This window comes from Symsagittifera roscoffensis, chromosome 10, assembly GCF_963678635.1.
Source record: "Symsagittifera roscoffensis chromosome 10, txSymRosc1.1, whole genome shotgun sequence".
Classification (NCBI taxonomy): domain Eukaryota; kingdom Metazoa; phylum Xenacoelomorpha; order Acoela; family Convolutidae; genus Symsagittifera; species Symsagittifera roscoffensis.
In genome coordinates, this window is record NC_087071.1 from 23,095,728 (window position 1) to 23,113,324 (window position 17,597).

The window sequence follows — 17,597 nt, forward strand, 5'->3', positions numbered from 1 at the left end:
TTATGATTTCTTGTACTAATTAGGTTTGGAAGTTTTTCTTTTAATAATTTAAATTTGGAGACTCAATCAAGACAAACTTTCTACTCATTTCAAAGATATGAGGCGTAAGCTTTTGAATTCATTAGCATAAAAAACACTCTCAACAAAATAAATTTTGAATTAAGAAAGTTTCTATTGATTGTTTATCTGGTTACACAATTGCTCAACTCTTTTGATTTATAATTTTGATTCAAAAATAGGATTTTTCAAACTAATATCTTTGGATTTTTGTGATTGAACAATTATCTTTCCAATAAAAAAATACTTGTCATTTAAACTTTGCTCGCTCACCGTTTTCAGCTCTACTAGCAGCATGTCATTTTCTGCCATTTTATATCGATCGCGTTCATCTGCACAGTCATTTTTTTCAGAAAACCATAATTTGTCTCTGATAATTGTTTTGTCATAATCATTATCTCTATGAGCAACAGTTCATCAAACTCTTTGGACTACATGCTCTTGCCAATTGTTCTTGTTGTTTGCTACTTTCAATCACAAAGTTTCGTGAAAACTTGAAAACTGATCTTTCGTTTTATGGCTATAGAACAATTTTTGTAGAGATTTACTTCAGGTAACTTGACCTTAGAATCGATGCTGCATATGCGACTTTTTCAAATTGAAGTGTTTTCAATTAGAATACCTGGAAGATTAGATAAAATTTTTACCTTTTGACAAAACGTTTTAATTTGGTTGTTTAGTCTAGCTGCTTCATTTTTTCGAAAACTTGAAAACTGATCTTTCCCATTAAGATTTTAGCACAATTTGTGTGGTCATTGACTGCAGGTAAATTGAAAATTAAATCGATGCTGCATATGACACTTTTTCAAATAGTAATGTTTTTACTTAGGACACCTGGAAGATCAAATATTTCGATGAAAATTTTAAAAACTTTATCAGGTTGTTTTGCAAATCAAGAAAATGAAAGACACTATAATTATAATATCTGGTTGATTATCTGGATTATTTTATAAACTTAAGAAGAAAGATGAAAAGGTTTGGGTTGAGTTACTTATAAAAATTTTTATAAATTACAAAAAACGATACATACACCCACAAGTCATATAAAACTACATACCTGTATAGACATACACATATAAATACGTTTGCATAAATTGCAAACTTACATGTAACCTTTCAAAATGTAGTCTTACATACATACATACGTAAATACACAAATAAACACTTACATAGGACATTCATACAAATTTTATAATAAATTACATACTTACACACATTTTAAATACATACATACATATTTACAGAAACATAAACATACATGCACACATACATACATACATGCATACATACATAAAACAAAAAACATACATACTTACATATATGACTACAAACATACAAACATACATAAAATTACTAATATAAATAGTTATTTAAAGAGATTCATACAAACAAACATAAAAAGTACATATTTATACATGTATACATAAATACACTTTCATACATGAAAAATTACATATATACTTGCATACATATATATGCTTCTATTTCAATGGAATAAAATAGAATAATTGGGAAGATTTCCAAAAAATAAACTTGAAAGTCCAAAAAAAAACGCCTCAATCGAACTTGGAACGATTTCTAATACAAACTAAGTATTCGCGTGCGCGTTAATCGTCCCAAATCAACCAAACTGGCAGTATTTAAGCCACCAAAATGTTAATAGGAAATGATGACAGTTAAAAAAAATTTCTTTTATTTGAGCCCAAGTTTATAAGTTTCGAATGATATAAAAAAGTTCGGTAAAAAATTGCTAATTAAAAAGTCGAAGTTCTTCTAAAAAAAAAACACACCGAGCACAAAACTTTTCGTCACGTTTTTTGAAAGTCGGAACAACAACGAAGCTAGTAGCCCTTTGTTGAAAATTAGTTCTGATAGGAAACGCAAAGCTGATGCTATGCTGGTTTAAATTATCCAGACAAAACTAACACCATTTGAGTTGTGAACGACTTAGATGAAAATTATTTCTAATAACTAATGCAACGCTGGTTTAAATTATCCAGACAAAACGAACACCATTAGAATTTCTAAGCTCGTTTTCTCAAATTGGTTTGGGATTCGAAAAAAAACTGGAAATAGGAAAAGTTGCTTATAATTTTACAAGAATGAAATGGTGTAGTTTTTATGCGAAGTCCGGAACCAAACTTTTACCAATTTAAAACTTTTAAAAAATGGCCATTTTAGCTTTTTTAGAACTACGAAACCTCGTGCATAGCCCAAAAAAATTCTAGAAGAATTATATCTCCAAAAATCTGTATAAGAGAATATAGTTTTGCCTGAATGCCAAAAAGAGTCATTTTCACTTCATAGGACTTTTTAACGTTTTATTGAATTATTTGGACATTTTACCTTGCTAGAACTTCAATGGGCTGTGTAAGATGCTTTTGTTGATATGAATGTATCATCAACTAGTCTGATAGCTCCATCAGTTAATTTAAGAAAAGCAAAAATGGCCCATTTTTGAGGTAAAGTTTCTGATAAGAATTTTGCGAAAAGGCCTTACAATATTTCTGGTGAAGTTTAAAGCAACTTTTGTTCTCTTCACTTTTTTATCATGGCCCAATTTGAAAAAAAACCACGTTTGATGTCACAAAGTTTATTCGCTTTGTCTGGATAATTAAGAGCCGATAAAGAAGTTTCTTTATAAACCGATTCCTTACAATTGTTCACAGAATTTAGTTTCGTTTTAGCTATCAAGAGGCGGGAATTGCACACAAATCCACGGCTGATCTTCACATATAACATTCAGTTTGAACCAGTCAAATGTCAGATGAGCCCGAATAGTGCTGTGTTCAAATGCATGTACTGCATTATCTTTGCTGGAACGAAGGACAAATACATTATCTGGCACGCCTCCAACAAATTTCAGAAAGCCCTGCCCAAATCCGACCATTGTGATTTCATTTATGCATAATTCGCTATTGAAGACGGCCTAAAACGAGGCAAATTCATTATAAATTCAAAGTTTTAAGAACAAGTAAGCTGCTTCTTAGAAAACAAGACTGCTCCTATCAGAGCAAAGTTTTTTTTTGGATATTCCGACTGCCACCTTAGGGTCCAGGGAATAATTTTTTTCTAACACTTTCCTCACAAGCTACACAAAATACAAACTGATTAACTTAGCGTCTAGCAACGTACGGTTAGTTCAACTAGCTTGTCTCGAATCAAATTGGAACAATTTCTGAGCCGAAGTAAATCGGCGCTCACGCGTTAATAGAACGAAATAAAATGTCGCGCAAAACTTGTCTATACTTTTGTCGCGCAATCGTCAAATTGGCAATTTTTCAACAGCCAAAAAAAACTTTAAGCCAAAACATTAGCCAAAACAAACACTATCTGAGTAAATACCTTATCGATTTCAAAAAATTTCAGAATGCTAAAAAAACCAATTCAAAAGATGCAAATTAAACAGCAAAAAAATTGTCTGGAGATTTTTCAATTTTCTTCGAAAGTTTTTTTTCAGGTCCGGTTTCTTTTAAATCATAAATTTTAACTGATTTCATTTTTTCATATCGGTAATGTTTTTCATCTTTCATATCGGCAATCAGTCCCAAACATTATTGCAAGTTTCATGGCTTGTTTAAAAGATTTTTTATGGCTAGGTTTTGTTTCTTTCCTTTTTGCATGTTTTGTTGGTACCTTTTTTAACTTATTTTGGTACTAAATTAACTTCTAAGGTAGCTAAAGCTTGCTGTTCGATAGGTTTCAGTCGAACATTCTGGCATGAAGGGAGAGCGCTAGCCAAAATCCTACAAATAGGCTATAATAAAAAAAACTGAGTGTCCAAACGCAACTTAAAATACTAAAAAGACTGCTGCAAACATCCTCGAAATAAAAAGAGATTCAAGCTATGCAACATTCTGCTCTCAAATGTTCATTCGTTCCTTCTAAGAAGGTTTAAAAATATTATACATTTTTGCAATTTTTCATAAATGGAATTGGTTTTTTTTTTCACCAAGATTTCTTATTCAATTTTCTACATAGATTTTTTTTATCAGTAACCAAAAATGTTTTTGAAAAGCCCGGACAAAAAACCCGCGTTTGTTTTTTTGTTGATAATTATTGGCAACTATTTAGTTATAGTTTTAGGGGATTCAATTTAATTTATGCCCGACGTCTTAATACGACAATTTGCATTAAAAAAACGCAAAACCTAAGAAAAGCTGGATATTTCAGCAAAAAACAAATGCTGAAGAATGATTTCAAATTACCATCCAGGAGAGCGGTAAACATTGATTCATGCGCGTTTCGAAATTAGTGTCAATTTCAGGTGCAGCGGAGTGGGGCGAAACAAGCAATCGCTACCTGCCGATGACGTGTCATCAGAAATCGCTACTTGTTTTATCCTTAAATTTAGTTAATTGTATTTTGTAGCGAGTTGTTGCCGTACCATTTGAAAGAAGTGGACAATTTTTGCTACTCTTCTTCTGCTAACAGAAGTACTAGGATAAGTAAGTTAAGTATAGACGCAGTTTTTTTTCTAGCCGTCTTTTTCGCATACAATCAAATATCTAAGAATGATCTGATACTCTATGTAACGATCAATATTATGCTTTTAGATATTAAATTCTTCATTTTTGTCAATATTTTTCTTTTAGATATTAAATTCTTCATTTTTTGTCAAAAAATTGGAGTTCGAAACTCGAAATATTAAGGCTGAAAAGAATTTTTTATTTTTTTTTTCGAATCGTGCTTTATATTTATATGCCTTAAAAATTTTGATCATCTTCTTCTTTAAAAATGAAAAACTAAAACCGGCTGAAAACAGCATAACAGCTTATAGAAATTGCCAAAAGTAGCTAAATTTGCTGCATGAAATGTGTTGTCGAATTGTCCTAATGATTGTCCGTACACAACTGGAAATAATCATAAGACGAGTAAATTAACAACCTGTCCTCCAGCCAAAAAAATGTTTTATGAAAAACAACAAAAGTTTTTGGGTGAAACCCAATTTTTTTGAATTTGTGAAATTACCCATTTCATCTCAAATTAGTAAGGTAAAATCGAAAAACTCTAAACCAGTACTTCTAGTTTTTGTTGAGCCCCTATCTATGGACCTTAAGCAAATTTTGATTATCTTGCCGTTTTTTGAATCTTTTTGACTTGTCTCTCGAAAACGATCAAACCAAACCTGAATTTTTGAGTTCAATTACAAGAAAGGGCGCAGAAGAACTCCCCTATAAAAGCGGAGTGAAACTTAGAATAATAATTTCATAAAACGATGTTTTTTAAGTTATACATAGTAAAACAAGGATAGTTGCCCTGCAAGTAGCACAGAAGTTCCGACAACAATGAAAAAAAAAAGTTAACAAAAAGGTTTTTTTTTTTCAAATTAAGTAACTTTTTATATCAAAATGTGTTGATGTATCTGAAGGAAAAACTCGACTTTTTTCTTCTTTATTGGCGGGACTTTTTATCAATGCAAGAGTACAAGTTGCTATAAGAAGCTAATTTTACTGGATCTAAGCTCACCTGGAAGTAAAATATTATATGCATGTGATGAGATCTGCTCGCAAAAATTGGAAACTTCAAACCGGTTTTTCTCGACGCTGGATTTTTGTTCTAATGTCGCTTGAAGTCCAACTTACAGGGTTTCAATATGATTTCTCACTCACACACTTAATTGTAATCAATTATAATGGAATTTACTTAGAATATGACCAGTTTGAAATTTAAAAAAATGGGCTACATTGGATGTATAACCCATTTCGATGTGTTCCAGATGTTATTTCATTCTACCTAATTATTTCCATTAGAACAGTCTATTGCATTTATTCTCTCTCATGAAGTTTCCGTGCTTGTTTAACATAGGAGCTGAACTCACCTCATCCGAGACTGCTGGGTTTTTAAGCTGCTTTTTAACCTGTAGATTACCTGTAGCATAAATAGGTAGACCAGACTACATTTTTTCCAAAAATGTTACTATGAAAATATCATACACAAAAATGTTTATTGACTTTTTGCACTCCTCGTCTTTTTTTTGAAGAACGCATTTCAAAAGATAGGCTTGCTAAACTGTTTACTAAAACCTTAGTACAGCTTTAATTTTATTTTTGAAAGCAAGGCAAATTTTGATAGCAGAATGCACCAAATAAGATGTACTAAAAATGGTTTGTTTGTCTTCAGTTGACTCAAATATTTAAGGTTTTCTTTCTGCTTTCCGCCTACGAATTTCATAAATCTTATCGCGAGAAAAACACTTTAGAAAAAAATCAGTGTATATCGACTTCTCGCATTCAAGTCTTCCTATCCAATCTAATTATCCTTTGAAAAGAAATGCTTTTTCTTTCGTTTTTTATTTTTAAAATGGCGAACTTCCTACTGCTTTTTTAAAACGAATAGCTTAGGTCGGAAAATTTTGATGCAGCTGTACAGAAAGTTTTTATGTCTTGTGATTATGTTCAATTTAGATTTGTAATGTAAAAGGTGGATGTGAATCTACCTTTATTGAGTTGAGTTGTTTTCCAGCACTGCCAAAGTTAGTTGCCTTCTGGAAAAAGTGTTCGGGCGAGAGGCCTTTAGCTTGGCCATACATTTTGTAAATGGTTGACTGATAGTTGCAGCAGGATCCCATTTCTAAAAAAAAACAGAAAATTGCATCTAAATCTTAACCACGGCACAACCCAGTGGTTCTCCGTGAAGAGACGAACGAATCGTACATTGTGGTTCTTCACTTGTGGATTAATCGTCCTAGTTTATAAAAAAAAACTTAATGTTACACACGTAAGTAAAAAAAATACATAAATACATCAATAAATTGGTGTTATTTCATTTCATTTTCATTTCAAGTCGAGCGAAGCTTTTGAGAACTCACATAGCCAATCATGTGATCCAAATCATTTTATTCTACTCTTGAAATCCTGAGGTACTAAATTTTCCCGTCACTTCGAGCTATGGTAGGAGCCATAGAAAACTATATTTCGTACGGAGGGTCACATGGTAATATGCTAGGTGTCTCAAAAAATTACCCCCCCCCCTTGATTTTTTGAATGGTCTCACATGAAAGGGAAGCTTGTGAGCAGAAAATTTAGGGCGGCGGGCGGGGGGGGGGGGGTGCGGATGCCTTTTTCTCTCAGGGATTCGGCCCCCTGCCGACCCAAAAGGTCCCCCTTTGTTCTATTTTAGGAAATCCACTTTCGGCTGACTAACCCGAAAACTTTTCTACAGACGCTTTTGACGCCAATGTATAATAATTTTGATCCGGGGGAGTGCGCGCCGAAAAAACGCAATTTTTCGTTCGAAAATTTTCCAAAAAGTGCCTAAAAACGCTTTTTAGCCTTTTCAAAAATTCGCCTGTCGCGCAGAAAAATTGGGTCAAAATAGGGTTTTTAAAGGGTTTTGGTACATTTGGTACAATTAAGAAAATCAGATTATTCGACCTAAAAAAAGATTAATTTTTGAAAAACTGCCCGACTCCCTCGAGAAAATCCTAGATCCTCCCCTGGGACGAGGAAAGAGGAAGTCACACATTATGCATCACTTTTTACTAATCAGGGTCACAATTGCGGTTCTCCATGAAAAACTCCCCAGATTGACTTTTTAGTTTTTTGTTTGAGAAGTTTCTGATTTTCAAAACGGCTGAAAACCGACTGGCGTCGCATTTTGTTGTTTTACCAGCTGATTTTTTGAAAGTATGGCTTTTTTACATTATGCTTCAAAATAATGATACAAATAAAAAGATTTTTTTTTCTGTTGTTCGGCCCAAATTAACAAAAAGTTAGTTTTGCTTATTTTAAATAATTGAAACCCTATTTTTTTGCTAGAGTTATTTAACCTAATCAGATATGAGTATCGAGATTCAGTTTCCAATATTAAAAAGAAACGCATAAATCGTTACCAAAGGTGTAAACGATGGATAGAGAAAACCAATTGATCTCGTTGTAAAGTGGGTGAATCAACTCCCAGAAATCATAGAAATCTTCCTCGTGTGGAAATCTTGCACTCTGCATTTTGGCGAACACCACACCCATGTAACAGTAATGCGAGCTAAAAAAAAATTCTCCCTTTGATTTCTCGATGAACCTGTAAAACTCTTATTTTTTTAAACAATCTCTTTGAGGTTCAGAGCAACTATGATTGAAGTGATGGAGTTAACTACTGAGAATGAACCAGAGGTTTGCACTGAGGATAGTGAAAATTTTTTTTTTTAAATTGAACAAAAAAAGTAAATGAAAATGACTCGACAAACTAAAAACTATATTAAAATCAGTAACTTATTTATCGGACTAATTTTTTAGTTTGAGATCCCAAAGCGACCTTATCTGAGTTAAATCAATTTGGAACCCCATACAGACTGATTTGTTTTAAAGGTCAGTCTGTAATCCATCATCACTCGACACTGTTGATCCATTTTTGCCTTGCTCATGAGTATGTTGAAAAATCTGATTTCAAAATCTAATTGTGGCAAAAGTGGAGTTCTAAAGTTACAACTTCAATTCGTTGTGGAAAAAAGGTAATTTACATCGACATGCTTAGATCGCTTCTGAATGACAGGATTGTTGCTCAACTTGATAGCTATTGGCCATCCTTCATCACTCCATCTAAATGTTGTAGCTTAACTCCAGATGTTTGCTTTATTTGGTTATCAAAAAAACTTCTGTGCAGCCGCCAGTGCGATCTGCCCGATACCTCCAGGAAGCGGTAAAACTGAGTCACAATAGCTAGAAAACCAGTCCTTGTTCGCTTAGCTATGTACAACACAACGAGCCCAGAGTACCCCTGTAATCGTCAAGCTTCATGGACATTGCCTATGCTGACCCAGATTCATGCAGTCCTTCGTCGACAGTTGTGCGCTAATACGATCTGGTGCCCAACTGGTTAGCATTCAGCTACCCCAAAGCGCTCCAAGCAGTCGTAAAGGTGGTGTGGTTGTGATTTAATCACAGTTGCCTGCCCAGGTGACAGATTTACCTACCTTCCAAAGAACCTCTCCTGGTCTGCATCAAATGATGATGCTATTTACGCAAATTAGCATATAATGCGTTGCATTATATGTTCACCTCATTGTGAGAAACAAAAGCCGCTGCTGCCTCTAGTAATCCCGACCTCGAGTATGAAAATGCTCAGCAAATGGTACACGTCTTTTCCTGCCTGGCGAAACCGAATTGGACTTCGAAGCAGCGAGGTTACTTGGTTACGTTTGATGACTAACTGCTATGGCTGCTCCATTCAAACTGTCTCTGCTTCCGAAAACATCTATCTGTTGTAGAACAAAACAATTTCGAGCATCCAAGACCAGCAGAATCTTTTTTTTCGGTTTGATAATATCTCATTGGAGCGTAGCTTTTCCCATGACATGATTTTTTTCATTTGATTTTGTGCGTCGAATATTCTCCAAGGCAACGTCTTCCTTTTGTAAATAGAAGTTGCTTTTGAATAGCCCGTTAACTCTTCGTTTCCAATCGCTTGAAAGTTGTTATCTGTTAGTCAAAATTTAATGGTTGTGTTCCGCGTTATAAATTACATCTGCACTAGTTATCAAGTAAAAGCTTAACAACTTCAACATCTCCAACTGAATTTACAGAGCCATCTCCACAGTTAGTCTGGTTTTTTGTTGGCTGGTCCTTTTCGCACTTGGTTTTTCAATTAAAGCGCCTCACATTTTTCAACACCGAGTTTGCAATGGCTCACTGTTCTTGCCTGATTGTTTGCCAGGAATCCTAGTGCACGCAAATTATGTGTCTCTGTCGACGAAAACCGCTTCTCGTTTCTGGTTGTGTGAATGAATTTGAGAATGCTCACGGCTACCGACATCGCTTCAACACAAAATTTCCTCAGTAGTTTTGTCTCGACAAGTAGACAATGCGTCATCTCAATGATCATTTAATTGTAAGTTTTGCTACCCTTTTCTGTTGAGGATTTTTTTGGTCTGTGAGCTCTAGCTTTATCTGGTATTCTCTACAAATTTTTTAAAAAACATTTGCCTGAAACTAAACTACATTGTCAGTACGCAGGAACTTCGGTGTTCCATGCGAAGCCACGAATGACGTTTAGTATTTTATCACTCTGCTTCACTAGGCAACTGACCACTGTCAACCACCCGAGTTATAACCAAAAATCCTCAAAGCGTAGAGTGCCCATGTTTGCAGGCATTTTTCATTGGTACATGATTATCACGCTGCCCCAGTTTTGTTGATTTGTTTTCAGTCTTCTTTGACAACATTATTTCGTCAACCTTGGAAGCTGTACAGTTGGAAGCTGTATTGAAAGCCCATTATGAGTGGTGACAAAAAATGCTCATCATAGCATCTCGTCAGTCTTTAATCTATGCGTCAACTGATCCTTTGCCCTCAATCCCTAACAGCTTGTTGTTAATTTTTTTTCAATGCCATCTGCTGAATGTAGTTCACATAGCTGAAAAAAACCACCCTGTCGCGCGCTTGTTTACAAATGCATTATTTATATGCAATTCGTTCGTATCTTTTTGTGGCATCTTTTGAGCAGTAGCTGAAGAACTGTCCTAGCTTGCTTGCAGTTTTTTTGCAATTTGGGAAGGTTGACAGCAACAGCACTTGAAGCATTTTAACTTCTCGGATCCTGGCTTACTTGCTTCTTTTAAATCCTTTCCTCGAACACTAGATTGACCATTGTATTCCTGTCATTGTGTTCCTAACAATATTTTCCGGCTGACTACACACATATCATCTACAATTGTGACAAATTTTTATCTTCCTCGCAGCTTCCAAAGCGATGTTATCATGCCCAAGTTGATCTACACATCAAGCTTGTCTCGAGTCATCGATGTTACTCAAACTCGTTCCTAGATCTCAAAATGTCCTGGCTGGTTGCATTTCCCCTGCACCACAGAATGCACATAATAGTCGAACAATGCTTCTGTTAAAACACAATAAAGAGTATGTCTGCAATTGGTCCTCCATATTCGCTCAACCGGTTCTTCAGATCTTAGCTAAAAATGAAGTAGTCATCGATATCTTCCTTTATTTCTAGCAAGACGGCCTACTAGGTTCGCCCCGATTGTCCTCTCTGCACTGCAACATTCACTTGAAGAGGCCTCCTGGTTTTCAACGCAACGCCATATCCGTGAGTTTTTATACAGTCATTTTTTGTACAGCAATTTTGTCTTTCGAGGACCATACCGAGTTGTTCCGATGAAGTACTTCTGCTAGAGCTTCTAGCTTTTGCCTATTGTTTTATAGACTGTCTTTTGATTGTCATTCGAATTCTGATGGAGGGTAGGTTTAGCCTCTGTCAAATCTTCGTTACCAATCACTCGCCTGAACAGTTCCTTTGCGTACTTCAACGCCACCAACTTGATGAGCCATGCTGTAAAGTCTCAAGTTTTTCCAAAGAAACAAGCTAGTTTGAAGTCTGTACTTGCTAAAGCTGTACTTGCTAAAAAAGTTTTAAATCAAGTTAAATTTAGTAATCTCGACATTTAACCTGTTAATATTTGAAATCAGAGCAAACTATTAATGCTACAGGCTGAACTTCAATCTGAGTTTTGATATGGGGATCTATATAACCTGTAAATTTCTAGAGATAAAAACAAAAAAATGAAGAAAAAAAAAAGGACCAAAAAAATTGAAAATCACAAAAAACAAGTTGTTCAACAAAAGTTGCTGCATGATTAACTATTTTTTTGATCACCAGCTGACCTTCTTTGAATTTTAAAAGTTTTGTCTAGTTGACCTCCTAGTTTGATCTGGGATTAGTCTGAGCTCAAAAACCTCCATCATGAGTTTCAGCGAAGGTCATGGACCAGGAAAAATCATTTTTTCTTCTTTCAAAAAATTTATCCAATTTCTGCGAGCTGCTCAATTTCGGACAATTAAGGGTTTTTTCCATCAATGCAGAGAGTACCGCGTTATTCGAGGGTCCATAAATGAATAAATGATATTCATGTTGTTGAATGTCAAATCAACTTCGATTTCAACCAAACTTTTTCTAATGTATATGCAATTCGCGATCTGCAACATTTCACGCAATGACAAAACACGGACATAAAGGCAAATATTTCAAATATTTTCATCTCATATGTTTTGTCGGAAAGTTTCGATTGTTTTTTCTTTTCGTGAATTTTCCGAAATTAGACTAGAAACTGGAGAAAAAAAAAGAGAGAGAACTTCAAACACGAAAATTCTGTAATAACACTTTAATGTGCTGAAATTCACTCTTTCAAAAATGGTCGGAGACTTGGTGAATTTTTCCCTCCTCAATCATAAAAAAATGTGGGAAATTTGTGATCAGGAAAGAAAGCCTTAATAAAGAATTAGTGTCACCTAAATTGGGAGCAGAGATAGTTGACAGATCTTGCTGGCGCTTTCCGGTCTGGAATCGTAAACAAAAGTGACTGCCAGTTCTCATCAAGATTCAGAGCACCCTCACTTCTGTACACCACTAAAACATTGTAAAGATTAGGAGAAAAATTAAATCAAATTGATCATATGAACCAGAAAAAAGGATCAAAATTTATGAAAAGCTGCAGAATAATAATACACGTCTTTGCAGTATTTTGCCACATTTTCATTGCGTTATGCGCAAAAATCAATGTTCTGTTTAGTCCATTAAGGGTCGGCGGTTTCACTGATCACTATTTCTGTGCTAAAGAATTCCCAATTTGGTTTCTAGCTTTTCCGAACTTTTGTTACATTGCGAATATAACCACCAAAAAACTATTCTTAATACTAAAAGTATATACGCAATGAGACAGCGAAACCCTGAATGTCCCGACTGCCTTTTATGGTTTATAGAGCAGAAGATAACATAAAAAAATTAAATGAAATAAAATAAAATCATTTTTTTTCTTCTAAAATTTGAAATTTTTTATGAAAATCATCTCCCCACACGCCATATAAAGTACGAAAAAAGAGATTTCGTTCCTTGTAACAAATCAATTATAGCAAAAAAGCTTCGTTCAACCAATTTGAAACGATTTATACGGCGGATTAAATCTCCGCTTACGCGTTTAAATTTATTGCGCGTTAATTGTCCCAAATTGGTCAAAATGGCCGAAATGGCAATCTTTAAACCCTCATAACTTCACGAAAAATGATCACAGGTGAAAAATCTATTCAAATTTAAGCTCAGGACAACAATACCTTTTGAACGATATTTTTAAAAAAAATGGTCAAAAATGGCTAGTTAAAAAGTCGAAATTTGTCTGAAGAAAAAAAAACCCACCCGAGCACAAATATTCCGTTACTTTCGTACGAAATTCGGAACAACAAGACTGCCCGTATACAAGATAGGGCCCTAAATGTTCCAATTGCCCCTTGATCCATATCGAAGAGTTTGTGGGAGAAGAAAATATTATAAAACTATGAATTTTGGACAATATCGAAGATCAATTGAAAGAATTTGAGTCTTACAAAACTAGTAAGACCAATAAGCTATCCTCAATTCTATGTTATATGATTTTGTTGTGCTGCATAATTGGCAAATTATTAATTCGTTTTACGCTTTCAGCGTTATGAATAAAAACTTCAAAGTGCGCATATATTAGCCCAGATCATGGCCAAATTGATTTTAAACTCTCTTAACTTTGCAAAAAAAGATCGGAGGTAAAAAAATCTTTTCACATTTGACTTAAAAAAATCGATATCTTCAATGATGTAAAAAAAATTTTGTTGAAAATTACTATTTCAATCACCGAATATTGACTGAAAAAAAAGAAATTTAAGCAAAAAATTCCGTTTTCTTTGAAAATGGGAGCAAATAGTAACTTCTCTTCTCAATTTATCTATCCCAACTGAGACACTGTAATTATCATTTTTCCAAGTAGCTTTAAATCATTGTTCACATAGAGCTGCCGGTACCGCTAGAATTTTTAGCAGAAAATATTCCATGAAAAGGGAATGAGTGAGCGAGTGAGCCCAAATTTTCATATGAATGTTCCCCGTAATCACGGAAAAACTGACCCTATGGCACCCAGTTCGGAGCCCAATATACAGAAAAATGAGCAGATTCATCATCTTCTATGGCAAATCAAAGAACATAAATTGGGCTCATTCAGCCCCTCCCGGGTTGACGAAAATTGCTTATCATACAATTTACATATATGAAAAAAATGCTTATCATACTCTTTCATACAATGTCATAGATTAAAAGTAAGTGTATAATAAGCATAAGTAAAAGTAAATAGCAAAAAAAGCATTTTTCCATTCTATGAAATTGCTTCATTAACATTTCTTCCATAAAAGAAATTTAAAAAAAAATTTCGTTTCGAAATTTTGTGTTTCAACCGAAACACTAACCAAGAACTTTTTGTCATAAGAAATCCCACGGTAACTGGCAGTTACCACGCAGATAAACTGCATTTGGTGATTACAGCCAAGAAAGTTAGTTGTAACATTTTCACATGGAATTATAAACCAAAAAAGTAAATTTTTGAATATGGCTAGATAGTTTTTAGTTTGAAATTTTTGGTGGCTTGGAAAAAAGCTTAGCAAATGAAGCAAAAAATAATAATCGCATTTACAAAAAAAAACACTTTCTTGTGATTTTTGGAATTTTATAGGATTTTCTTGGAACTCATTCTGGACTATGTTATAAACACAAAAAGTCAAATTTTGCATCCAATATTTTTTGTAAAATCTTTACTATAGCACAAAAGCAAGTTTCCAACCAAAAAAGTGATTGAAAAATTTATTTTTTTTATGACAAAACGATCATATTATAATTTTCATACATGCAAATTGTATGACAAGCATTTTTTATCAAAAATTTCAAATCATTTTTTTAATGACCAGAAAGCTTCAAAAGAAGCAATTAGACCAAAAGTGTCCATTAAAATTTTTTAAAACACTTTTTAAATTTCGTATGAATCTTTTATGATAAGTTTTTTTTCCATAGATTTCATATATGAAACTGTATGATAAAAACGAAAAAGTCTACCTAGTGCCCTGTTGTGGAAGCTGTTCAAAAAGAAAGACTATACTTTATCACGATGGAGTAGTTGCGTAGAGGCATGCAAAAAGAGAGGAGTGCCAGCTGAAAACTGTTTGCTTTAGCGGAAACTGGTTAATAAAAGATTTTTTTTTTGCATCAAAAATTTTGTGCCTCCATTGACTCCAACTTGTTTCAAGAATCAAAATAAGATACAGCACAGTTGTGTGAAGACCTATTACATGTCGGGGAAATTATGAGAAGACTTTGCACGCTTCTTTGAATGAAAAACTTCGAGTAGTTTTGTTGCGAGAAATAATATTTGATCTTGAAAACTTTGGTAGTCGCGTATGAATTTCCCAAAAATATACGTGCTCAATTGGAACTATTGCTTGAATTCTCATCCAGGGTGGTTTTTTTACTTGATATCATTCAAACTATTTTCTCCTTCTTGGCAGATGATTTGTTTAAAATTTTTTAAAAAATCAGTTACAACAGGCGAGTTCCCAGAGCTACTAAAGTTCGGCCGTTTGTCTTGTTTTCCTAATAAAGCCTCACTGAATGTCGATCAATTCTGTTAATCAAAAAAATCACGAACCATTTCATACTCAGCAAGATTCTAAAAACTTTTTTAACTCTGAACTTTATATTTTTGGTTGCTGTCTGTTGAATCAAAAATGTCTGCTAATTATTTGAACGTTTCACTAAAGCAGCTTTAGTAGAAGTCTCTTCCGTTGTAAGCGCAATAATTCGGTTGAAAAAAAAATGTTTTTGGTCTCATTAGTGTCTTCGATAATATGCATCACTGTTCCCTGCTTTCAAATTTATCAAATTGATTGGATAAAAGAAGCAAACCACTCACATCCTTTTAAAATTAACTGACTGGCAGAAATAAATGACGGTGATAACATTTGAGAGCGACAATTCCTCTACTCAAAAGATTAACTATAGATGGAAAACAGTGCCTTTTCAATGGATTGTGGATCTTTGTTTTAGTGGCGTTGTTCTAAGAGAAATTAACATAATAGCATAACTCAGCCAGTCTATGAGGCTCTACTTTGTTGTTATTCGAAAAAAAATAACAGTCAGCCGAAAATGTTGTTTGGATTGAACAAAATGTTTTGTTGAAATTTGTTACTAGCAACAAGAAAAGCATTGATAAACACCTTAAAAATTCTCAATTGATTACCTTGCTCAACTAGATCACTGTTTTTGTTATTTCAAAGCTGAAGTACTGTAACAGTTTCTTTTTTTTTCGTTCGAAAACTTTGCAGTTTTACAAACCTCAAATCGCTATGAAAGCAGCTGCTCGCTTTGATTTTTGCTTGAGTTGTAGAGTTTTTGTTTTACCAGTTACACTGGCTGCCGAGTGAAAATAGAAATAAGATTCAAATTGGAACGCTTGTTTCTCAAGGTTTTTGTTAAAATATATGGACTCTGAGGGGCGCCGGAAAAAAACGCGATTTTTTACTAAAAATTTTCCAAAAAATGCATAAAAACGCCTTTTTGGCCAATTTTTTTCAAAATATTGCCTGAGACGCAGAAATATTTGCCAAAAGAGGGTGTTTTGATTGCTTTGCGAGAGCTCGGAAAATCAATTCGGTCGATCTAAATAAACGTTCGACCAAATTTTCGAATTTTTTTTGAAAATACGCCACCCTCTCCCCTCGAGAAACTCCAAGATCCAAACCTGGTCTAAATACCTGCAAAAAACTTGATGTTGGTTTTAAAATCAAAATCACAACCAATTTAGGCTCTTGGAGTTTTTCATAGATTTTCAAAAAATATATATATAGGCACTTTACACTTTTTTGCAAACTTTCTGTGTTAAACCTATTTAATGGCTGCTAAATTGAAAGACAATTTTGATCAAATTGAAATAAGATGCCAAAACTTTGTTGAGAAACGCTCCTTAAGAATAACAGAGAGAGTGATAGCTATTCCTCTAAAAAATAAAAGTTTTTACCTTCTAAGACTGCTACTGCGAACACCAAATAAAAGTGCATCTTAATTGCCACAATCTCGAGTATTAATTCTACTATTGCAAAGAAATAAAGCAAGCTTCGAATTTTGTAAATCAAAACGCTTTGAAGTCCGGCTCATTAATTCTACTGAAAAATATACAAACCAATGTGACCTTTCGTGAGTAAATGCTAGTTTGAACAAGTTAATTTCAAGGCAATTAAAATTCCATTCTGAATCCCCATTCGACCTTTTCAATATTTCATCTTTACTGTAGTTGTTTCAACCTGGTGAAGTTGAAAGAGTTGAAAGGGTTGAAAGAGTCTGAATTAAAACCTCTAATCAGACCCAGCCTAAGTAATTCAACTATTCAAAAAACTGAAACTCTTAACTCTACTTTTTTTTTAAACAGAATGCTCGGAGCAGGGCAAACTATTGAGTTTTCTGACTGTCATTTTGAATTGCTGTATGTAATTGTTTTATTTTTACTAAAAAACCTACCTAGTTTGAGTCAAGTTTCAATTTGTAAATGATTCTAATAATCGAATTTTTTGCTCATTTTATCGATCAGAATGAACAATTCACGCATGGAGAGGATCCAAAATTGGAATTCAAGCATGCATGAAATCAGACAATATCAGCTTTCTTACGGTTTTTAAAAGAACGGATCGAAAAAATTGTCTCATAAAAGTGGATTTTAAAAATCAATTGTTTTAAGTCTGCGAAGTTTTGGATAT

The 17,597-nt window shown here is 33.9% G+C and overlaps 1 protein-coding gene across 1 annotated transcript; it reads right to left on the minus strand.

Moving 5' to 3' along the window:
- Positions 1 to 2,636: 2,636 nt before the first annotated feature.
- On the minus strand, positions 2,637 to 17,000 carry LOC134855624 (uncharacterized). The gene is made up of 5 exons (XM_063872168.1): positions 16,865 to 17,000; positions 12,294 to 12,411; positions 7,892 to 8,040; positions 6,497 to 6,630; positions 2,637 to 2,986 (listed from the first exon to the last, which is right to left on the minus strand). Exons 1-5 carry the CDS (start codon positions 16,902 to 16,904, stop codon positions 2,741 to 2,743), a joined length of 687 nt encoding a protein of 228 aa, XP_063728238.1. The 5' UTR covers positions 16,905 to 17,000; the 3' UTR covers positions 2,637 to 2,740.
- Between the last annotated feature and the right edge of the window lie 597 nt (positions 17,001 to 17,597).

Bases quoted from the DNA above. Each gene is read 5' to 3' on its own strand.
- LOC134855624 (XM_063872168.1), bottom strand. From the start codon at position 16,904: ATGCACTTTTATTTGGTGTTCGCAGTAGCAGTCTTAGAAG. The intron at 12,412-16,864 runs GTAAAAACTTTT...ACAATGTTTTAG, and splicing joins CGCAGTAGCAGTCTTAGAAG to TGGTGTACAGAAGTGAGGGT. The intron at 8,041-12,293 runs GTGACACTAATT...ATTTTTTTTTAG, and splicing joins TATCTCTGCTCCCAATTTAG to CTCGCATTACTGTTACATGG.